We start from the raw sequence: 23,103 nt of genomic DNA, 5'->3' as shown, positions 1-23,103 counted from the left end.
AAAACGTCATTGTGTCATTGTAAAGATTCTTTGGCTATTCAAAAATTGCCGATATACAAGCTCATAGCGTGGAACGAATCAATCATTTTTGTTAAATCTTGAAAGTCTTTGAATATACTGTATATTTTTGATGCTACCATTTTTAACTAAAATCTTTGTTCATGGGGGTCCCTGGAACAAGATATTTTGAGAAGGGTGTCGGCGGCCAAATACATGTAATCTTGGCGACATGACAAGGATTTAGAAGACATTTTTAGAATCAGTCTCAGGTCTTCATGAGTTTATATCAATGTATTGCTGTATTGAAATCTAGAACAAGGGTCTTCAACGTTTCCAGGCCAAGGACCCCTTAGCTGAGAGAGAGAGATGAAGCAGGGACCCCCACAACCTTTCCATAGATTCCAAACAGTTTCATTGTTTGACAGCACGATCATCAGTTTATTTTGGATTCATGTCAATTTGTGTTTTCAGATATTTAACTACTTGAGAAGTCATTACCTAATAAACTTGACCTTTCAGTCTGTACTTAGTCTGCTCCTTTTCCCCTCTACACCAAAACTCTTTGCCGAAAATAGCCGATCTACAAGCTCACAATGTGAGCTTGTAGATCTGCTATTTTTGGCTAAGGTTTTCAGAATATGGACACTAGCGTTCAAGTTGTTAATATAAAAACGATTGGAAGATTTGGAGGACCCCCTGTAGTAACTCTGAGGACCCCCTGGGGGTGCCGGACCCCCTGTTGAATAGAACATTTGTTAGGCAAGAATTACTCGCCAATGACCATCAATCGTCTAGCCAGCCGGGGACCTCCCTGGAACCTCCTCGAGGACCCCTGGGACTGGGAGTCTCTAAAGCCCTCGCGTTGAGAACCAGTGATTTAAACCACGTCTGTAGCTGTCGTCGGAGAGATCATCATCATTTATTGGTTAATTTGAAATATCAACGTTAACCTATTGGAAACAATTAATTTGTGTCCAGCCTCAAAAAGGTTAATTAGCCCATTTAGTTTACAATAATGATTGGCCCGTTAACAACGTATGCTAATTGTGTTGTCTGAGCTGGTATGCATTGACCCAATTATAAATCACTGGGAGAGTCCATGTTTAACCTTTTGCTTTGCTTGGGACAGCAACAATGCGGTAAATATCCTAATTTAATAGCACAGACATGATATGATGTGTTTGACATTATCACATACTGTATTCTTTATATACCGGCCATACAGTGTGACCTTTGGCTACAGTACGCTATGTTTTCTTTTCCAATTTGTGTACTCATCCTTGCTGGCCTCCTTTTTAGATTTCTATTACCTTTCCCACCCTATCTGTTGGTGTTATTTGCTGTTTTTTGTGTTTTTCCTACGTTATGGTGAAGATTGTAACTCCAAGGCAGCCGAATTTCCCTTGGGGGATCAATCAAGGTCTATCCTACCCTCAATCATGGAAGTATAGAACTCACATGTTTTACTTGAGTAAAAGTATCAATACTGCATTGTAGATAACATACTCTGGTACAAGTAGAAGTCCTGTATTCAAAATGTACTTGAGTAAAAGTACAAAAGTATCGGCATCAAAATATACTTAAATTACGTAAAAGTATGTAAATGTGTCGCATCGCGAGCTTGTAGATCTGATATTTTCAAAAGGCCGAAATATGTATAAGGCTGAAATTGGTGTTCTGTGATAATAATCAAAATCTACAAAGTAGTACTACCTAAGGTTGTCATAAAAGTGTAGTGCAGTAAAAGTTTCGCTGAGATGTAGCGGGGTACTAAGTAAAAGTATTGTAAATACTGAAAAAAGTCAAATAAATACCTCAACATTGTACAGTAAATTGTAGCACATCACTTGAGTACATGTACTTGGTTACTTACTTCTCTATCCTACCATATGAAGGCATAAGAAACATTAATGGCTGTGATCCTGCAATCACATTGCTTTATCTAAAACTGCCATAAATAAATGAACATTTCAAAATCTTGCCTAGTCATATTGGTCTTCTAGGCAGCCTCCCAAAAAAATATTAACTCTGCTTCATTTCATTTTATCAAGTAAATTACATATCCATCTTAACGGCACTAGTCTCCCATATGACTCAAGTTGTTTAAAGCAGTGGTTCTCAAACTTTTTCTTCTTGTCAAGGACCCTCAAATTGATACGTAACAGAGCACAGATCCCCCCCCCCCCCACCCCATTAGATTCACCCAAACTGTTGTTATGATTTAGTACAGAAAGAACAAGTGGTCTATATCTAGTGTACTGCAAGTGGAGAGATAACAGTTGAATGTGTGATCGGAATAGTCATTCTCATTAGATCAATTCTATCGTTAAAGATAACCTACATTAAATACATTAAATATCAGAGAAGAGTGAAATCAAACTGTGCCCTAATTTTGCTGAGACAGTGAGCATGTCCTTGGATAGATCAGGGGTCTTCAACAGGGGGTCCACGACCCCTAGGGGGTCCGCGGAGGTACTGCAGGGGGTCCGCGAAATTAATAAAAAAAAAAAAAAAAAAAGATTTCAAAAAATGTTTTTTTTTTTTACATTTATGTTAAAAAATAAATCATGATTCTATCCATTTTGAATAGCTTGAATACATGATTACTATGCAATTGACAGATTGTTGATATTATTGACATTGGTTCTCAGTTAATAAGTAGTATGTTTAGAAATGGTAGTGGTACGGCCCACCCTGCTCGCTGTAACTTGTACATGTTTAAAATAAAAAAAATATGTCGTAGCCCCGACCCCCCCACCCTACGAGGTGGTAGGGGGTCCCTGCTCCATCTCCCCATCAGTTTGGGGGTCCCCGGCCTGAAAACTTTGAAGACCCCTGGGATAGATAGATGGAGGGATGGATGGATGAGGGCTGCAACCAAATTAATGTATTCAAATATCTATCTATCCATCCAACTTCAACCGTTTATCCGTAATCGGTCACAGGGTTACAGTTGCAACAAAGATTTCCAGTCTTCCCTTTCCAGAGCAACAACTTCCTCATGGGGGATACCGAGGCATTCCCAGGCCAGTGTCTCCCCATCTGGTCCATGGTCTGCCACGGGGTCTCTTCTAGGGCATTAAAGAAAAAGTCGACAAGTCGACTCAGTTGACTTCATTACACAAGTCGACTCCCACCAGAGAAAGTCGAAAGTCAAAGTTGAAAAAAAAATTGTGAAAATAGATCTACATGCTCACAACGCCTCACGATGCGAGGCGTTGTGAGCATGTAGATCGGTTATTTTCACAATTTCTGCCTCAACAATTTGGACAATGTTTAATTTGCCATTTTAGAGGTATTAAAGAGTCCTTAAATTGGCACTTTAGAAATGTGAAGATACCCTCTATGCACTTAAACTTTCACTTAAACTGTTTTGTTTACAGTTGAGTGAGAAAACAATGTTTCACATTAAGTTAATAATCTGGGAACCCCCCAAAATAATTGGGGGGTCGTGTGTGATGTGATGACGTCATCAAAGTCGACTTCAACTCAACTTTTTACTGAGTCGAGCCGACTTGCAAAAACCAAAAGTCGTTAATGCCTTAGTCTCTTCCCAGTGGGACATGCAGCGAGGAAGGACCTCCCTATATAGGAAGACGCTCGGGAGGTATCTGTACACCTAAAGCTGTCTCCTTTCCAAGTCCAGGAGCAGCGGCTCTACTCCAAGTCTCTCACAGATGACTGAAGTTCTCACCCTATCTAAATATGTTGCCCAAAATGTATAATCGATTAACGGTTGCTCCCCGAGGACGGACAGACAGACAGACAGACAGATGTTGAAGGAATGTGATTTCAACCACTGTGAAAATAAAAGCACTTTGAACAACGGATCGATGAGACACAAAGCAGAGCTGGGTATTACAGCAGACGTCGTGTGGAGACTGAGAAGAAGTACCGCTGTAACTGCATGCAGCGGGGTCACCTTGACCACACAGGGATGGGAAAGTGTCCTCGCTTGTGCGTGTGTGTGTGTGTGTGTGTGTGTGTGTGTGTGTGTGTGTGTAAGCAGTATATTGATGCACATGTGAGGACCAAATGTCCCCACAAGTATAGTCAAATTTGAGAAACTGACATTGTGAGGAGCGGACAATCATTTAATTCCCGGCCATCACAAGAGAAAGGGTTGTTTTGTGGAATAGGAAGAGGTTGGGGTTAGGGCTAGTGTTAGGCATTTAGAGCAGTGGTGTGCGTGGGTGCAAGAGGATGCAGCAGACATATCCACCGTATGGGGTTGGGTTATGTGCGGTGGATAGATGATATCTCCAGCTCCAACAACAGGCACTCTGTGTGGGGCACAGATGAGCTCTTGGCAGAGCCTGTGCATTGAGCGCGGCGGGACGCGGGACGCGGGTGACGAGTCATCGTGCCACGTCTTTACGACCAGCCCTCACTACAACACCACCTGAGGAGGTTGCCAGCTGCCTGCCACAGAGCGGCCAGGGGGGATTATAACCTCCATCTGTACCGTGATCAATCCCACCGCAGGTGGGGTACTGGGTACGGTATGTGCTGGATCACATGGCTACGTTTCATTTGTGTGCTGCCAAGGTGTGTGTGTGTGCGAGTGTTGCATTTTTTCCTGGAGAGCAAAAACTATTATTGTAAAGATTATTCTTTTGGGGTATTTTCTGCTCTACTTGACGGTGAGACATGAAGGAATGAAAGAAAGAAAGAAAGAAAGAAAGAAAGAAAGAAAGAAAGAAAGGCATGAAGGAGAGAGAAAGAAGAGACAGAGAGACAGACAGACAGAGAGAGAGAGAGAGAGAGAGAGAGAGAGAGGAGTCTAACCCAGGCCAACTGCAACAAGGACTTTGCCTTAATATCGTTGCTGTCGGGCAGAAACCTCATATCTCCATATTCTAACTTCATGTGTTTCTTTCGTAAATCAAGGCCTACTTAATTACACTACAGCGTCACACGGAATCATCAAAAGTAGCAGATCAACAAGATCGAATCGCCGTGAAGTGATGCGATTTGAGCTCGCCGATCTGCTACTTCTGCTATTTTTGAATTGTGAAAAGTAACATTTTAGTTTTTTGGATATAGGAGGTTTTCCACCGGACAGAGACCATGTGGTTTGTGCTCAACGCGAGCTACCAGGAAGCTCCAAAAAGACCATTATTTTTAATTACCATTTCATCATACGCTAGCTTTCGTCTTCAAGCCGAAGCAGTGTTCCATTTTTATGCACCGCATATCTGGAACAAATTCTCAGAAAACTGCAGGTTTGTCTTAATTCTTTTAAATCAAAGCTAAAAACCTGTCAGCCTTTTATTTAGTTTTTTCTTTTCATCATTCTTTGCAGTACAATTTTACTATTTTTCTTCTACTTCTTTTTAATTTTTGTTGATTTAAAAACATCCTTAATGAAATGTGCTAAAACTTTACCTTGCTTTGAGTACCTCTCTTCTTTTATCATTTTACTCACAAATACAGAAACGCGCCTACTGTTTGCAGATTACTGCTAGTTAGGAACATATTCACATTTTGAGAATGCAGCGTTCACATCGGTTCCCACCAACGACTGCCAGGGGGCGGCAGTGGCTCAGGGGTCGAGAAACCGTCATTAGAACACGGAGGGTTCACAGTTCATGGTCATGAGTTTGACAGCACAATCAGTGTATTTTGGATTCAGGTCAATTTGTGTTTTCAGATATTTAACCACTTGAACCGTCAATACTTAACTAATTTGCTGCCAAGCCCGAAAATCCCGGAAAAATCCCATTGTACCTCCCTGCCAAGCCCGTAAATCCCGGAAATAATAAAAAAAAAAAAAAAAAAAACATTTTTTTTTTTTTTTTTTTTTAGTCCCGGGCCGGACCAATCAGCGGCAGCTACGGGTGGGCTCTGAGCGGCTCTGAGCCAATAGAGTCTGACTGCAGACCACGTGGAAACCCAGGAGGCGGATTCTGGGTGTAACGTCATGCAGTCAAGCCAATATGAGTGGTTGGAGTTGGCACTCCCAGACTGTGATAGAGAGACGGCCCCATCCAATCACCTGCTAAAGAATTTGAAAAAATGGCCCGCCCCTTACATTGGGTCTGCCGGAGCGATCCCAGATGATGGAAAGCAGAGCGGTATGCAGCCAGGCATACGCACTGCTGCTATCATCTGGCGCAGTCAGGTTAGTGTTTTATCAAACTACAACAGGGGTCTTCAACATTTTCAGGCCAAGGACCCCTTAGTTGAGAGAGAGAGATGATGCAGGGACCCCCACAACCTGTTAATAGATTCCATATAGTTTAATCTTTTGACAGCACAATCATCAGTGTATTTTGGATTCATGTCAATTTGTGTTTTCAGATATTTAACCACTTGAACCATCAATACTTGACCTTTCACTTTGTACTTAGTCCGCTCTTTTTCCCCTCTACACCAAATCTCTTTGCCAAAAATAGCTGATCTACAAGCTCACAAGGCCTCGCAGCGCGAGGCGGTGTGAGCATGTAGATCTGCTATTTTTGGCTAAAGTTCTCCGAATATGCCTACAACATTTTTTGGGGTCAAAATTAAAAAAAAAAAAAAAAAAAAAAAAACATTTTTTTTTTTTTTTTTTTTTTAATTTTGACCCCAAAAAATGTTGTAGGCATGATAGCAATCGCGAAATCGCATGTTTAACCCCCATAGCATGGAAGCCATCTTTGTTTACATTTTAGGAAAACATAATGGCTGTTATCTCATGAATGCCTGAACGGATTTCCATTCGGATTTTTTTGTTTGAAAGCTGTGAGCAATGTGGACACACGTGGTGCATGATCTAGGCATGGGTGTGCATGATCCGTGCACTATGAATTACATGGAAGTCTATGGAGACTTATGGCAGGTGGGAGTACGAAGGTATTGTTAAATGGCAGCAGATGAGTTAATAAACTTGACCTTTCACTCTGCACTTGGTCAGCTCTTTCCCCCCCCTACACTAAACCCCTTGTAAGCTTGTAGATCTGCTATTTTTGGCTAAAGTTCTCAGGGAAAAAAAGTTTCTATCACAAAAAAGATTCGGAGGACCCCCTGTACTAACTCTGGGCACCCCCTAGGGGTCCCGGACCCCCTGTTGAAGACCCCCGACATAAAGGAAGAGGTGTATAACAGAGAAACACAGCTCTATACAGTAGCTGAAAGGTGTACTCGCCAGCCTTGCCTTAAAAAGGTTGTTGTCACACTAAGCAGCCATTTAACAATCTAGTTAAATTGGTCTCCCTGTTGTCTAATGGATTCTTTGCAACTTGATTTTACACAGAGACTGAGGGAAAAGTGAACAGGCTCTCACCTAAATAAAGAAGCGATCTTGTCTAGCAAAGTGGCGTGTGGAACAATAAAATGCAATGGCACCACAGGGGTTTGCTACACAAATGGTTGTGTTTTTAAAGTCTGGAATGAAGGACGGCAGCTTGTTTTCCATGTCCTACACGATCATTACTGTATTATAAAGTGTCTGAAGAAAAGCTTTCAGGGAGCCTTAATTAGGCAATCAAGGATAACGGCAAAGCATTATCACTTTGGCCCGTTTCAATCCTGGTGCAGACGCAGACGGAAGGTTGATATTCCGGAGGTGAACGGTATCTTCTAATGGTTAATTTATCCGCACGCCAGCGTTGCACAAATAAAACAGCCAAGCAGCTACAGCTCTGATACAAGCTCGGCTGTAGTAGATCAGCTACGAGGTGGGAATCAGACTTTATATTCTCACAAAGTTGTAGGTTCAGGGGTGTTCAACAGGGGGTCCGGGACCCCTAGGGGGTCCTCAGAGTTACTACAGGGGGTCCTCCAAATCTTTGTGTGAGAGAAACTTTTTTTCCTCCTTTTTATATTAACCACTTGAACGCCTATAGCGTCCATATTCGGAGAACTTTAGCCAAAAATAGCAGATCTACATGCTCACACCGCCTCGCGCTGCGAGGCCTTGTGAGCTTGTAGATCAGCTATTTTTGGCAAAGAGATTTGGTGTAGAGGGGAAAAAGAGCGGACTAAGTACAAAGTGAAAGGTCAAGTATTGATGGTTCAAGTGGTTAAATATCTGAAAACACAAATTGACATGAATCCAAAATACACTGATGATTGTGCTGTCAAAAGATTAAACTATATGGAATCTATTAACAGGTTGTGGGGGTCCCTGCATCATCTCTCTCTCTCAACTAAGGGGTCCTTGGCCTGAAAATGTTGAAGACCCCTGTTGTAGTTTGATAAAACACTAACCTGACTGCGCCAGATGATAGCAGCAGTGCGTATGCCTGGCTGCATACCGCTCTGCTTTCCATCATCTGGGATCGCTCCGGCAGACCCAATGTAAGGGGCGGGCCATTTTTTCAAATTCTTTAGCAGGTGATTGGATGGGGCCGTCTCTCTATCACAGTCTGGGAGTGCCAACTCCAACCACTCATATTGGCTTGACTGCATGACGTTACACCCAGAATCCGCCTCCTGGGTTTCCACGTGGTCTGCAGTCAGACTCTATTGGCTCAGAGCCGCTCAGAGCCCACCCGTAGCTGCCGCTGATTGGTCCGGCCCGGGACTTTACGAGTGTTATCAACACTCCCCGAGAGATCTCAGATGGTAAAGTAGGGCGGTACGCACTACTGCCACCATCTGGCGCAGTCAGGTTAATAAAACACTGATATATAGTCAGAATACCGATGGATCAACTATATGAGTTTTCAGACATAATACACAATAATTGTTTTAACTGACCATGTTCTCCACGCGTAGTTCAAAAGGCATGGGGTTGTAGACCATCAGCTGAACCTCACACACGTCTCCCTGAACCCACTGGAACTCTGGGAAAGGGAAAAGACACATCAGGGCATGAGAAGAAGGCGTTACAGTCATTAGCACCAGTTTGAACTTAATGAGCTTAGGGGAGTAAACCATGACATTAGACTTGCTGCAGTAATTCATAAATGGGTACATTTAGCAGTGGTGTGTGCAGGGGCTATGTCAATTCAAAGAAACAAAAAATATATAAAATAATGTCGATTATTTTAGCTCATTAAGTGGGGGAATCATTTAGAACCAAACCATTTGTGTTTAGTCAAATGGTTAATTAATTAGCTTATGCCTTAAGCCCAACCACTTGATGTGCGACTTTGCTGGAGAAAATAAAGCAAAAGGCATCCAACGTTAAATTGTGCAAATTTCCTGTATTTTAACCAGTTCCATTAAAGACAACATGATTTGATACGGGCAACTAAAGGAAAGCGATTAATTTGTATTGAAGCTGAAAGCCACTGTCAATGTAATGGATCCATCTCAAGGTTTACCATTCAGAGTCAACTCATGCCGGGTTGATGTGATGAGCACATAGCCGAGGTTTTGGAGTCTTACTGTGTGATCTCAGACTCCAACTCAAGGGTTAGTGATGTACAGAGGTATGGATATAGATTCTAAGCCACATATTTCACATTTTCTCTTATAATAGAACATGGGATATTCACAGAAAAGCCGTAGGGCTTGGTTTTGGTCTACGGTAAATTAAACTGGGGCCTTACAGGCAGCAGCAGCCTAAGCCTACTTAGGTCTTAAAGAAGTACTACTTTTCCATGGAAAATCCCGCAGGCCTACGCAGGGTAATTTGCACAAGCATGTCCATGTCAGGTTCTATGAATCATGGGAATGGGATATTGGAAAGATTTAAGGAGCGAGAATCCATTTGGGTCCCACTCTAGCCATAGCCATCTCCACTTTGAAATGTAACTCCACCTCCACACAGTCCATTTGGGGAGTCTATTAAAATAGATAGATAATATAAATGTACTTTTTTACAGATAAAGCTTGAAAATCTGCACGTGGGCGAAGGGATTCACGAAGAGCGACCTGTGACCGGGGCGCCGTGGGAAATTAAAAAGTCAATTTTAACGAAAAGGTATCCGTGTAGTAGTAATATCAGTGTCTACAAAGAGTCACTCACGCGCAATCAGGTCTGCCTCAGAGGTGTGCTCTCGTGGCCGGGCCAATTAAATGTGAAATGTGTCTAACCCTCGCGGAAATAAATTAATAAAATAAAATAGAATAAAAAAAGTGAAGGGTTGCCATCTTGTGTCTGTGACCCTCAGTCCAAACTCCACAGGTGGCCCGCGGCGGCTCCATGAGTCCTTCATCACTTTGAAGCCTCAACATTAAAATACCATCTGGAATGCTTTGAGTCAAAGTGTTGGTTGCGTGGGGAGCGCAGCGCCGCACCGAGTCCAGCGTTCAGATACTAAAAGGCGGGTTATTTTGCAGAATGTCTCACGTTCTTGGAGGCGGGGTTCATCTTCTCCATGACCAGAGGAATAACTGCTGCTGACGTGCAGTAAACTCACCGGTTTTAGTTTAACCCATTCAGAACGGGTACACAGTATTGTGTATCATTATTTTATGCTTTAACTATTGAAAAATAGCAGATATACAAGCTCACAGCGTGGCACCGAGTGCCGCGCTGCGAGCTTGTAGATCTGCTATTTTTCTATAAGTGTCTTTTGAATCCTTCTAATGGTTTTTTGAAAAAACTATGTTTCTATGTCAGCAATCTGGCCAGCCATCGTCAAAGAAAAGGTCCTTTTCACTTAACTGGAGCTCAGTTAGTCTGTTCTTGACTGACTACTATGTCAGTGGTTCTCAAACCTTTACATATGAAGGACCCCCAAAATGATATGTATTTGGCCACGGACCCCCATCTCAAACTATTTCGTTCCAGGGACCCCCCAGAAGCAAAGTTTGAGTTACAAACGTTCGCTTTAAAAATACATATATTCAAAGATTTGCACACATTTTCACCACTTTTTCAAAAATAGCAGATCTACAAGCTCGCAGCGCGGCACTCGGTGCCTCACTGTGAGCTTGTATATCGGCTATTTTTCACTGGTTAAAACATTCAATAATTCTAGGTCTGAATTTGTTAACTCAGAAGAAGTGTACCAGTAAGACTCCCTAATCGGGAGATAAGCGACCGTAGGTCACATGTACACACAAAGAGGGCTGTAACTGCCATTGGTTCCTAGTTGTGTGGGCAATGTGTAGACATACTGTGTACGGATGTGTGTGATTTTAGGGCAAAATCTGTAGGAGCAGTGTCCAAAAATGTGTTTTGCAAGAATCGGCCTCATGGTGGCGCTAGAAGAGGGCCATGTGAGAAATGAGGGGTGGGGTCTCCGCGTTGCCTTGGCGGACGAATAGGTACCGGCCCCGGCTCTCCCGGACGCTCCTAGCCCGAGTTACGGCATTTTATGTGAGCTGCAGTGGAGGGGGTCCTCCACTGGGGGCGCCACCACTTTGGCATCCGTTCTGGAGCACCAGGAGTCGGTGGTCCCCGGGAATTCCCCGTGACCAGCCATGTTGGAGTGGTCATTTGGTCATTTTTGCATCTGGGGGTCCCGAGCTCCGGGGGTCCTTGGAGGTTGTAGTTTGGCAGCCAAGGAGCCTGTGTGCAAAATTTGGCATGGATCGGGGCAACGGTTGCGGAGATATGAGCAGGGCAATAGTGTGACGTGTGAGGTGTGACAGACAGACGGACAGACTGACTGACTGACTGACTGACTGACTGACTGACTGACTGACTGACTCACAGTTTGTGCAGGTTTTGATAGTAAGTGCGACCTACGGTCGCAACAAATGGAACCAAATGGACCCATTTGTGTTGTTTGTTAAATTAACACGGCAGATTCTTACACCGAGGCTGCCAAAGGGGGCGGCTCTGAAGAAATATGCTGTAGAACTCTGGGCAACAGTAATCTTGTATGCTGAATAATGCAGGCTCGCTGTGCACGGGCCCGGGCGATGAAGCATAAAACATGCATGTGAAACCGAGCAAAACCCTGAGCCGTAATGAAGGCAGTCAAACACGACCAAAGCCGCTGCTTTTCAACTCATTCAGCATTAAGCTGAAAGCTGAACCTTCCAAATTCCTCTTTCAACGTTCATTTATTCATTAATTCATTCACAGGAACTCGAGGCTTGAATGAAAACAAGATGGGGTGTAATAACAGCATGGCTTCCCTGTGGATCTCTTGACTTCACATTCAAGTCAGTCTGTTATGTCAGTGGTTCTCAACCTGTGGGCTATTTTCACAATATTGTAACGACCCTGCAAGAGATCAGTTCAAATATGATTATTTTGGGAAGTCACGGCCTGAAAAGTTTGAGAACCACTGTGTTAGGTGACTCATCTTTGACATATCTATGACAAAATTATTAATCCATGTTTTGGGGCAAAAAAGAAAAAAAAATCCTCATCCGACCATCAAATTGAAGTGAAATATTTCCAATAAGCCCTGGACTAACACACTATCACAGACACATTTGTAGGTAGCTCGCCAGCGACAAAGTAACGTACGCCGCACAAATGCATCAAATACCCATGCAGCCCTTGCCTTGTGTGAGGATATGTGATAAACAACCACGAATGTGAGTGATAATCTATCTATACAGTGACATGTTGTCAAGTTTCAGACAGCAATGCATCAACCAAGACAAGGGTAACCATGCTTAAAAGCCCATAAGAGAGCTTGAATACATTTAAACCCGGTTAATTTACACAATAATTTCCCCGTTACCATTAACATTACTGTAGCACACCATTACTCGACTGATAAACTAGCCACCATTAGCCTAACCTGGTAAACCATCCTGGTCGTGTAAATAGCTACACATGTCTTCTGCAGATCGGTATGGCCCCAAGCTCTGTGTAGGGCCATTTTGCAGACGCCCCCCAAAAAAATCAGCGACTGCACTCTGCCCTGTGACGACGATAGAGGCCTTTCTGGGCCCGCCCCTTTCCCCCCTCCCCCTGAGCGGCAGCCATGATGGAGTCACTGCTGCAGCAGTGTGTGTCTACTATGTCTATGTCTATGGAGATGGGACTTTTAATGAAATTAGTCATTACCAGTCCCATCTCCATGATATTTAGATCTAATTCCTTCGCCAGTTCCATCCGCATGATTTGTAGATCTAATTCTATGAGTCCCATCCCCATGATTTGAAGGTCTAATACCATCGCCAGTCCCATCATTATGATTCGTAGATCTAATTCTATCTGTTCCATCTCAATTATGTTTAGGTCTAATTCCATCGCCAGTTCCATCCACATGATTTGTAAATCTAATTCTATGAGTCCCATCTCCATGATTTGTAGGTCTAATTCCATCGCCAGTCCCATCCTTATGATTTGTAGATCTAATTCTATCTGTTCCATCTCAATTATGTTTAGGTCTAATTCCATCGCCAGTTCCATCTGCATGATTTGTAGATCTAATTCTATGAATCCCATCCCCATGATTTGTTGGTCTAATTCCATCGCCAGTCCCATCCTTATGATTTGTAGATCTAATTCCGTCACCAGTCCCATCCCTATCATTTGTATGTCTAATTCTATTGCTAGTTCCATCCACATGATTTGTAGATCTAATTCATGTGCCGAATCTGAAGCCGGTGGGACGAACGTTTCTTGAGATAAGTGGATTACATACATACATACTCACAGAGATTTGTCACATTTATTGTAAGCAGATGAATTATGTGGATGGGACTGTATCGAATTAGACCTACAAATCATGGGGATGGAACTGGCGATGGAATTAGATCTAAACATAATTGAGATGTGACTGATAGAATTAGATCTACAAATCATGCGGATGAAACTGGCGATAGAATTGGACCTACACATCATGGGGATGGGACTGGTGATGGAATTAGATCTACAAATCATGACAATGGAACTATATAGAATTAGATCTACAAATCATGCGGATAGAACTGGCGATGGAATTAGACCTAAACATAATTGAGATGGGACTGATAGAATTAGATCTACAAATCTTAAGGATGAGACTGGCGATGGTATTAGACCTACAAATCATGGGGATGGGACTCATAGAATTAGATCTACAAATCATGAGGATGGAACTATATAGAATTAGATCAACAAATCATGTGGATGGAACTGGCGATGGAATTATACCTACACATAATTGAGATGGGACTGAGGAATTAGATCTACAAATCATAAGGATAGAACTGGTGGTGAAATTAGATATAAAAATCATTGGGATGGATCTGATAAAATTAGATCAACACATCATGCGGATAGAACTGGCGATGGAATTAGACCTAAACATAATTGAGATGGAACAGATAGAATTAGATCTACAAATCTTAGGGATGGGACTGGCGATGGAATTAGACCTACAAATCATGGAGATGGGACTCATAGAATTAGATTTACAAATCATTTGGATGGAACTGGCGATGGAATTAGACCTAAACATAATTGAGATGGAACAGATAGAATTAGATCTACGAATCATAATGATGGGACTGGCGATGGTATTAGACCTACAAATCATGGGGATGGGACTCATAGAATTAGATCTACAAATCATGCGGATGGAACTGGCGAAGGAATTAGATCTAAATATCATGGAGATGGGACTGGTAATGACTAATTTCATTAAAAGTCCCATCTCCATAGACATAGACATAGACACACACTGCTGCAGCAGTGACTCCATCATGGCTGCCGCTCAGGGGGAGGGGGGAAAGGGGCGGGCCCAGATAGGCCTCTATTGGCTCTTCCATAATTTTGGTTTCTGCGAGACCGGTCTGCAGAATACACATAATAGTAATGTGCATTCACGTGATCGGGATGGTTTACCGGGCTGGTTTACCAGGCTAACAATAGTCAGGTATATCAAAAATAACAACAAACTTATGAGGATTCACAGATTCAGATCAATTTAATAAACAAGCCTGGTTTCATCTTGCACAAAAAAGCGAGAGAAATATCATCGGGGCCCTTTGGTGAGAAGGCTTCTGGTAAACTGATAGTTGGCGGTTAAGAGGGGACATTATAGGAAATGGAAATAAAAATGGTAGTGTTTCAGCCTCATTAACCACATAATCAAAAAGGTAGCGTACTTCTAAATTGCCCACTTGGTTTGGTTTCCTCTCTAGGCAACTGCTTTCACATCCTCGTACAATCCCTGTGCACACACTGCTGTGCAGAGTTACACTTCATGGCACTTAAAGCCGATTGAAAACAAAGCTGATGCCAACGCCACAACAGTCCTGCAACTAGAGCCCGACCCATGTCAGATTCATGGGTCCCATGCCAATGTGATTTTAGAGAGTCGTAGACCACAGATTACTGATGTTTTCACCAACGTTTTGTAAAAGAAGTGAACAACGTTAAAATCAATTGGAAAATCATAACTTATGGGGCAGAAAATGTGAATGTAAAAATAAACAGAAATTACTTTTTGATAGATGACAAATTAAACACAAACTGAACTATTTTATTTTAGTTTTATTTATCCACTTAAGCCCAATTTCAAAAAAAGAAATTGTGACGTGTTGTGAACTGAAAAAATAAAAATAAAATAAAAAATTGTAAATCGGGACGCCAAGTTAAAAGTGGATAAAAATCTGCACACATAAGCTGCACCCTTAATGTCACAGGCTGACTTATAGCCCAAGATTTTTCTTCTCCTCACTTGATATCATTAGGCCTACATCTTAAACTGGCTGTATCCCTGACTTGAAGTTGTCAGGAACACACTTGGATGTTTAATCCGTCGCTTAAGAAAGCATAAATGGCAGTTGTAAGACATGCGACAGCCGACTGTTATTAAAAATGACAAGCTGTGAGTGTGTACAAAGGAACTGTCTGGTACGGTGTGTCAGAGTATCGGCATTTTGACAGTTACAATAATTTCACTTGTCTAGGTAAGGAAGTAAGTTATTTGAACACCTCCATCGTCTCTGCTCTCCCCCTACCTGTACCGTCTGACCCACCAGCTGAAACCCACTTCTCTAGGCCGTTTGCCCAAGGGAGACTTAGAAATAAGAAAATCCTATAGCAGTATATTCAATTTGCACAGCACCAGCTTTGTCAGTTCGTTTCGTTTCAGAATCATTTACGGTTGGTAAAAAGCGCACGCACAACAAACGGTGTTGACAATTTGGTCTGGAACGTAGCACCACATTAGATCAGGGACTTCCACAAAGCACCGGCCACTGGCTGGAGAGCCAAACATTAAATGTTTTCCAGACGGCTACTTTTTTACTACTTTTTTTATTTTTGTTTGAAAAAATATGTCAGCAAAAATTTTAAATAAAAACCTAGTTTTTCAACAGACTTAAATCCCATACGTTGTTGAGTGGAGTCCCTCAGGGCCCCATACTTTTTTTGTGGTGAAATCTCGCTCTTTCGAACGACCGTCATTTCGACAAAGGAGCGTCAGCAGGGTTAGCGGCTCACCCAACGGAGGTTAGGTTTAGGGTAAGGGTTAGAGTTGGTTGTCGAAAAGATGACACGTAGTAACAGCGAAACGCTCCCCTTTTTTTGAAAATAGCCGACACGTTGTGAGCTTATCGATCAGCTATGTTCCGTGAAGGTTTCCCCGGAATATGGATGCATGGACGCAGGAGATTTACGTGGTTAAAATGCTCATTCAAAACATTAACCTTCAAATACCTGGAACGCGCCTGAGTCGCGCTAGATTTCAACCACTTTAACCATTATTTGATGCTTTCACTATTGAAAAATAGCAGATATACAAGCTCACAGCGCGGCACCGAGTGCCGCACTACGAGCTTGTAGATCATGCTATTTTTGAAAAATTGTGAAAATGTGTACAAGTCTTTGAATATCTTTGACCTGACTTCTAAATCCTTCTAAATCAGCGGTTCTTTTCTTGTCAAGGACCCCCAAAATTGCAGGTATTAGGCCACAGACTTCCATTTCAAAATATGTTGTTCCAGGGACCCCCAGAAGCAAATATTTGAGTTACAAATGTTCGCTTTTAAATAGATATATTCAAAATCTTGATTTTTCAAAAATAGCAGATCTACAAGCTCGCAGCGTGGCACTCGGTGCCGTGCTGTGAGTTTGTATATCTGCTATTTTTCAATAGTTAAAGCATTCAATAACTAAATGGGTTAAATGAATCCAGCTCCTGGCTATCAAGCAGGAAAACAGCGGCTACAACTGCGCAGCACAATGGAACCAGTTACGAAGACACATTTTTTCCACCATTATCTGTAATGGTGATGTTTCCCTACATGCATATCTATGTAGCACTGCAACAGAGGAGCCATTAACCACATCAAAGGAATGGATAGTGGCAGACTTGGCAGTATCTAAAACAGAGTCTCGTAGCAATTATAGGGAAAACAATCTCCCATTACAGAGAATATCCCCCTTTTACAGCGCCACATCAATCTGATTTATAGCGTGTGACTCAAAGGAGGAGCAAAACACACTCATATATTCTGTCTGTCTGCACCACTACCACGGAATGCTAATCACTTTGATTTCCCAGTCACCAGAACACGTGAGAAAGGGAGAGCCGTCCGGGGCTTAGTTTTTTTTGTTTTTGTTTTAAGGGTCTGCAGTTGTGGTAATTGCAGTCTGTCTATGAGAGCCAATTTCAGCCCTTCAAAGTCATAAGTGAGGCTCGTAGCAACATGCACAGTGCAAATTTCACAGATCACAGAGCCTGTAGCCTGACAAGTCCTTACAAAGGCACAAGATGGTCTACAACTTGTTTTCACAATTGCACAGTCCATATAAAAAGGACAGCTTTAAATAAATGATATTCCATATACAGTATGTACATATTGTGTGTGTGTGTGTGTGTGTGTGTGTGTGTGTGTGTGTGCGCGCGCGTGCGTGCGTGCGGATCAAAGACACCCTTGCTCCAGCTTGCGCCGCAAAACAAACACACCTGGTCTCAAACTCACCGAGCCTCATAAACACTATGACATATATACGCACGCACGCACGCACGCACGCACGCACGCACACACGCACACACGCACACACGCACACACGCGCACACACACACACACACACACACACACACACACACACACACACACACACACACACACACACACACACACACACACACACACAATCAATTTCAACTTACTGTTTAGGTCAGAGTATGAAAAAGATATATTGTCATGATCCGTTATCTTCCATCTATACAGTACATGCAAGGAATGTATAATGTATGTATGCATGTATGCATGTCCTTCGCATATCTCTAGAACCAATTCATCTCGCCGACTTGACACTTGGCGGGCGTGTTGCTGAGGACCCAAGGGAGAGCAGTGAAGTCAGTCAGACGAGTTCTATTTCAATAGTTTATAGCGTGACATAAGCATTATCCCACTCCTCCAGCAGCCATGATGATGCACCTAACGGGCAGTGCACTTAGACAACATCAAATAAAACATAGAACAGATCTTCTGGAATATGGGGAAATCTACATAAAATATGCATATCGTCACTGTCGGGCAGAAACCTTGTATCTCCTTGTAGTTTCAAATTTGTACATTTTTTCGCAAAGTAAAGCACTGCTTCATCATATGGCCATCGCACAAAAGTAGTGAAAACAGCTGATGTACAAGCACACAACGCCTCGCAGTGCGAGGCGCTGTGTGCTTGTAGATCGGCTGTTTTCACTAGTTTAAATCATTTGAAAAATTATAAATACAAAACAAACAGTTTTGGACATACAAGGTTTCCACCCGACAACGACGAACAAGGTTTCCACCCGACAACGACGATATACATAATGGTACACAACAGCACACACACGATGGATTACTGTTCCCGTTTTAGGCGAGTGTCTGTGATAATGCAGAGTTCCGCATGGGAGGACATGCGAGGCCAGTGTGTGATGAATACATGCTCACAGACAGAAACTCTCTCCGTGCTGAGAAACGCTAGCTACCTGCGTGCCAGAGGATGCCTTCAAGGAGTTAGACTCAACTGTAACGGTATTTATCTGTCAGACAGTTCCTCAGAGGTCAGGAGACGGTGTCTGCGTAGAGAGTAGAGGTTCTCAAACTTTTCAGGCCGCGACCTCACCCAAAACAATCATATTTGAACCCACACCCACCCTGACAAGCATTTGGAATTGTAGGAGTTGAGGGATTACATATAGTTTGACTCGGTTAAACATAGATATTGTGAAAATAACAGATGCTCACAAAGCTCACAACGCCTCGCAACGTGAGGCTTGTAGATCGGCCATTTAAAAAAAATAATTCTTATATTATTTGAAGATTTGGCCAATGTTTTTATTGTATAGTTTGTTGATAATTTGTATGCAGTAATGGTATTTTATTTTATTTATTTTTAGGTATTAAAAAGGTCTTACAATTTAGGCATTTAGCAGACACTTTTAATCCAAAGCGACTTACAATAAGCAGGTAATACATCAATATAATAAGCAAGATAATATGTCAGTACATCAACAACAATATAACAATGCAGAGGAATATAAAAAAATAAAATAAAAAATAACATAAATAACATAGGTAGACCATGCACCTATAAAGAAACTAGGCTAAAACCTAAATATGCTATCTATAACTTCATGTATAGTCAGAGGGAAGGGGGGTGTTACAGTAGTGCTATGGGTTTAGGTGGAGTCTGAAGAGGTGAGTCTTCAGTCCACGGCGGAAGCTAGGGAGTGAGTCTGTAGTTCTAAGTGCGACAGGGAGTTTATTCCACAATTTGAGGGTCTTAAAGGTCCTTAAGTTGTCACTTCACTGTGATCCCACAGGTTGAGAACCACTGTAGAGAAGCACGCACGGCACAGTCTCATAGACCAGTGGTTCTCAACCTTTATCATGTCAAGGACACCCAAAATGATATATCATCATCATCATGAAAAAAAACATTAAACTGTCGTACCGCTAAGAGATGATGAACACCTTGCACCTTGCACCCACAAAGACGCAAACATAGGCTGTATTCTTTGGCTTCATTTTCATTGAGAAGTAGTACACCGTCTACAGTACAGTATGATGCAAGATGCATCTCAATGAAAACAAGCCAAACAACCCGAGAAGTCAAATCCATCTGTTGTACACAGTAGTCCTACACCTGTCTTTCAAACTGATTACAGAGGAGGCTAGAGTTGCTGTGTGCCACTGACTCATCATCAAGTCTCTGTTGGTGCCAAGAACAAGTTTCTGGAGAAGCAAAGATGAACAGACAAAAACACACCCACTCACCGATGGTTTGCAGGCTACACCACGCTGCAACTGAGCCAGACCCATGTATCAGTCTGGCTGATATATCAGCCATTATTTGACGTTTTTGACAACGTCATTATCTGCTATTAAGCAGCCAATGTGTTTAGATTTTTAACCACTCCCAAGGTGAACATTTTTTACCACAACCAAGGTGAACATTTTCAACTATTTACAAGCTTCTATATCAGGTGGCTATTTTTGTTTGCGTTTATTTCTGATCTATCAAAAAGTTCATTGTGTTTATTTTTATAATTTCTCTCTTTACAATTGGTTTGGGTAGGTTATATGTTCTCAAATAAAAACTTTAATCAACTCAAAGTTGTTCAAATTGATGAGAAACTGTTGCTCTTTGAGATAAAATATCAGTCAAAACATTGGTAATCGGTGGTTTAGGTCTATCTAAAATCAGGATCGACATCGGACCCAAAAATTACACTCAGCAAAACCTGTGTTCGTTTCATGATTCCAAGTCTCAAATCACATGCAGGGGCGTCACACCACATTCTGGGCCCTGGGTACACGGATTCACTGCGGGCCCCCCATGAATGTTAACTATTGAAAAATAGCAGATATACACCAAGTGCCGCGCTGCGAGCTTGTAGATCTGCTATTTTTGAAGAATTGTGAAAATGTGTGCAAGAAACCTATGTTTTCATGTCAGTGGTGCTCAAACTTTTTTATGTGAAGGACCCCCAAGATGATATGTATTTGGCCACGTCCCCCATCTCAAAATATTTAGTTCCAGGGACCCCCCCAGAAGCAAAATTTGAGTTACAAATGTTTGCTTAAAAAATACATATATTGAAAGATTTGCACACATTTTCACGACCTTTCAAAAACAGCAGATCTACAAGCTTGTATATCTGCTATTTTTCAAAAGTTAACATTCATGGAGGGCCCGCGGTGAATCCTTGTACCCAGGGCCCAGAATTTGGTGTGACGCCCCTGCTTGAGCCTGTTGGCCAGGGGCGCTGGAAGTGGGGTGCTGAGGGAGCTGCAGCTCCCCTGGTGTTTTTTTTTTAAATATATATATATATATATATATATACACATATATATTAAAACAATAATGTATTTGACTTTGGGGAATAAAATATGTTGAAAAAAGGTATTTGATTATCACATGGTGACCTAATCACATGGTCAAAAGGGAAGTCAAATTTAAATCCCGCTTTGATGCCACACCAAAGTCTATTTATTTGAGAACTAGAAACTGTCTATAGGCTCATTGTTGCAAACTAACACCGTTGTATATGGGGAATAAAAAACAGTAGAAAACTGTTACACAAATAATACCCGATTTTGTAGTGTGTGCGTGAGTGACTGTGTGTGTGCATGCGTGCTGTGTGTTGCACTGTGTGCTAAAATAACTAGTAACTATATAGCTCCTTGTTACACCGTTGTGCCGTGAATAAGCACCCGAAACCGGAATAAAAATAACCCAAAAAACGTGAATTTTCGGCGTGCGCACGCATGAAGTCCTCCAGGCTCAGCTCCCCTTGGGATTTGGGAGTTCCAGCGCCCCTGCTGTTGGCGCTCCCGTCATCCGCAAATGATAAATGTTCCCTTTCTGATCCAGTTAGTGTGTTTATGTTCAGAACCCATTCATTCATAAATGGGTCCGGGTTAAGACGGCCCGCCTCATTCACAAGGGCACTGTGACAGGAATGCAAGCAGAGCGGAGAACAAAGAAATAAAATCTATGAGTAATAGGAGCACATTAATCCGTCCAGACCGGGTGTTTCGCTTTAACTATTGAAATTTGTGCAAGTCATTGAATATTTGGACCCGAATCTATAAGTGTCTCCTCAATCCTTCTACGGTATTTTGAGAAACCCATGTTTCTATGTCAGTGGCGCTCAAACTTTTTCATGTCAAGGACCCCCAAAATGATATGTATTTGGCCACGGACCCCCATCTCAAAATATTTCGTTCCAGGGACCACCCAGAAGCAAAATTTGAGTTACAAACGTTGGCTTTGAAAATACATATATTCAAAGATTTGCACACATTTTCACGACTTTTAGCTTGTATATTATCTGCTATTTTTCAATAGTTAAAGCTTTAAATCATTCTAGGCCTAAATGGCTTAAGAGTTGCCCCCCATGAAAGAGTTGAGCTAATTTATCCCCTCCCCCGACCTGTTTGTTTCTCCTCAGACAACGTGACTGTCAATCTGTTCCTCCACGGACTACGGAATTACAGAACCTAATTAGCTGTGGGATACATTACCTTAATTAATTGTGATGTTCACATAAACAATGTAGCTAAGTAGTCATTTCACGGCCTGCGCGATAAGCTAAAGACAACGGGATGCTTTCTTTTGGAGCTGATCTTAGGGCTGGGCCGATACGGCTCTATGGATATGACATCCTGCAAAATATGTTATTATCAGTAATCTTGTCATGAATAATCAGGTATTTCAATGTTGTAGGTTTTCATTTTTTTACTGCAATCATGTTATTTGTAAATTCTACATATTTATATTTGTTGTTTATGAAATAATGTTCTATCAACATTTTTATTGTGTTACCGGGCAGGATGAAGATAAAAAATATCTTTCTCAATTGAAGTGGATGGATTTTCAAATATTAATAAACATTTGAAAACGTGTGAAATGGGACATTCTACTTCTGTACTTTTTGATACCAATACTTTTTTTTACTTTTAATAAAGTACATTTTAAATTCCAGTTTTACTTGTAACAGAGTATTTCTACATTGGAGTATTGATACTTGTATTTAAGGGGGAAAAAAAATGTCAGTACTTTTTCCACCAATGAGTGTGGACACCTATTGAAAAGGATATTTTTTATCTTCTTCATCTTTATCTTGCCGGTGGGAATGACCCTTTACACCAGGGGTTTTCAAACTTTTTTCACTCAGGGCACCCCTGTAAATAACTTTTTCACCCACGGCACCCCTGAGTTACACTGTTCATTTTTAGAATCTTGCATCATATTGGAGAAATATCTGTTTCCATCAGAACTGACTGAAAATAACGTTATACTTGACGTTTAACCACTTGAACCACAGCATCCCTATTCTGGAGGGTTCACCAAAAATAGCCGATCTACAAGTC

The 23,103-nt window shown here is 41.8% G+C and overlaps 1 protein-coding gene across 1 annotated transcript in view; it reads right to left on the bottom strand.

The window, feature by feature from the left end:
- The window catches only part of trappc9 (trafficking protein particle complex subunit 9), a gene marked incomplete at its 3' end in the record, with an annotated part of 422,586 nt that overhangs the window by 345,086 nt on the left and 54,397 nt on the right, over positions 1 to 23,103 (bottom strand). Inside the window, exon 13 of the mRNA XM_080735848.1 lies at positions 8,686 to 8,771. Within this exon, the coding sequence (XP_080591974.1) occupies positions 8,686 to 8,771 (86 nt within the window). The remainder of the gene's footprint in view (positions 1 to 8,685; positions 8,772 to 23,103) is intronic.

The sequence above is a fragment of the Nannobrachium achirus genome, assembly GCF_963921795.1.
Source record: "Nannobrachium achirus genome assembly, chromosome: 10".
NCBI lineage: Eukaryota > Metazoa > Chordata > Actinopteri > Myctophiformes > Myctophidae > Nannobrachium > Nannobrachium achirus.
This window is presented reverse-complemented; position numbering and strand designations above follow the sequence as displayed.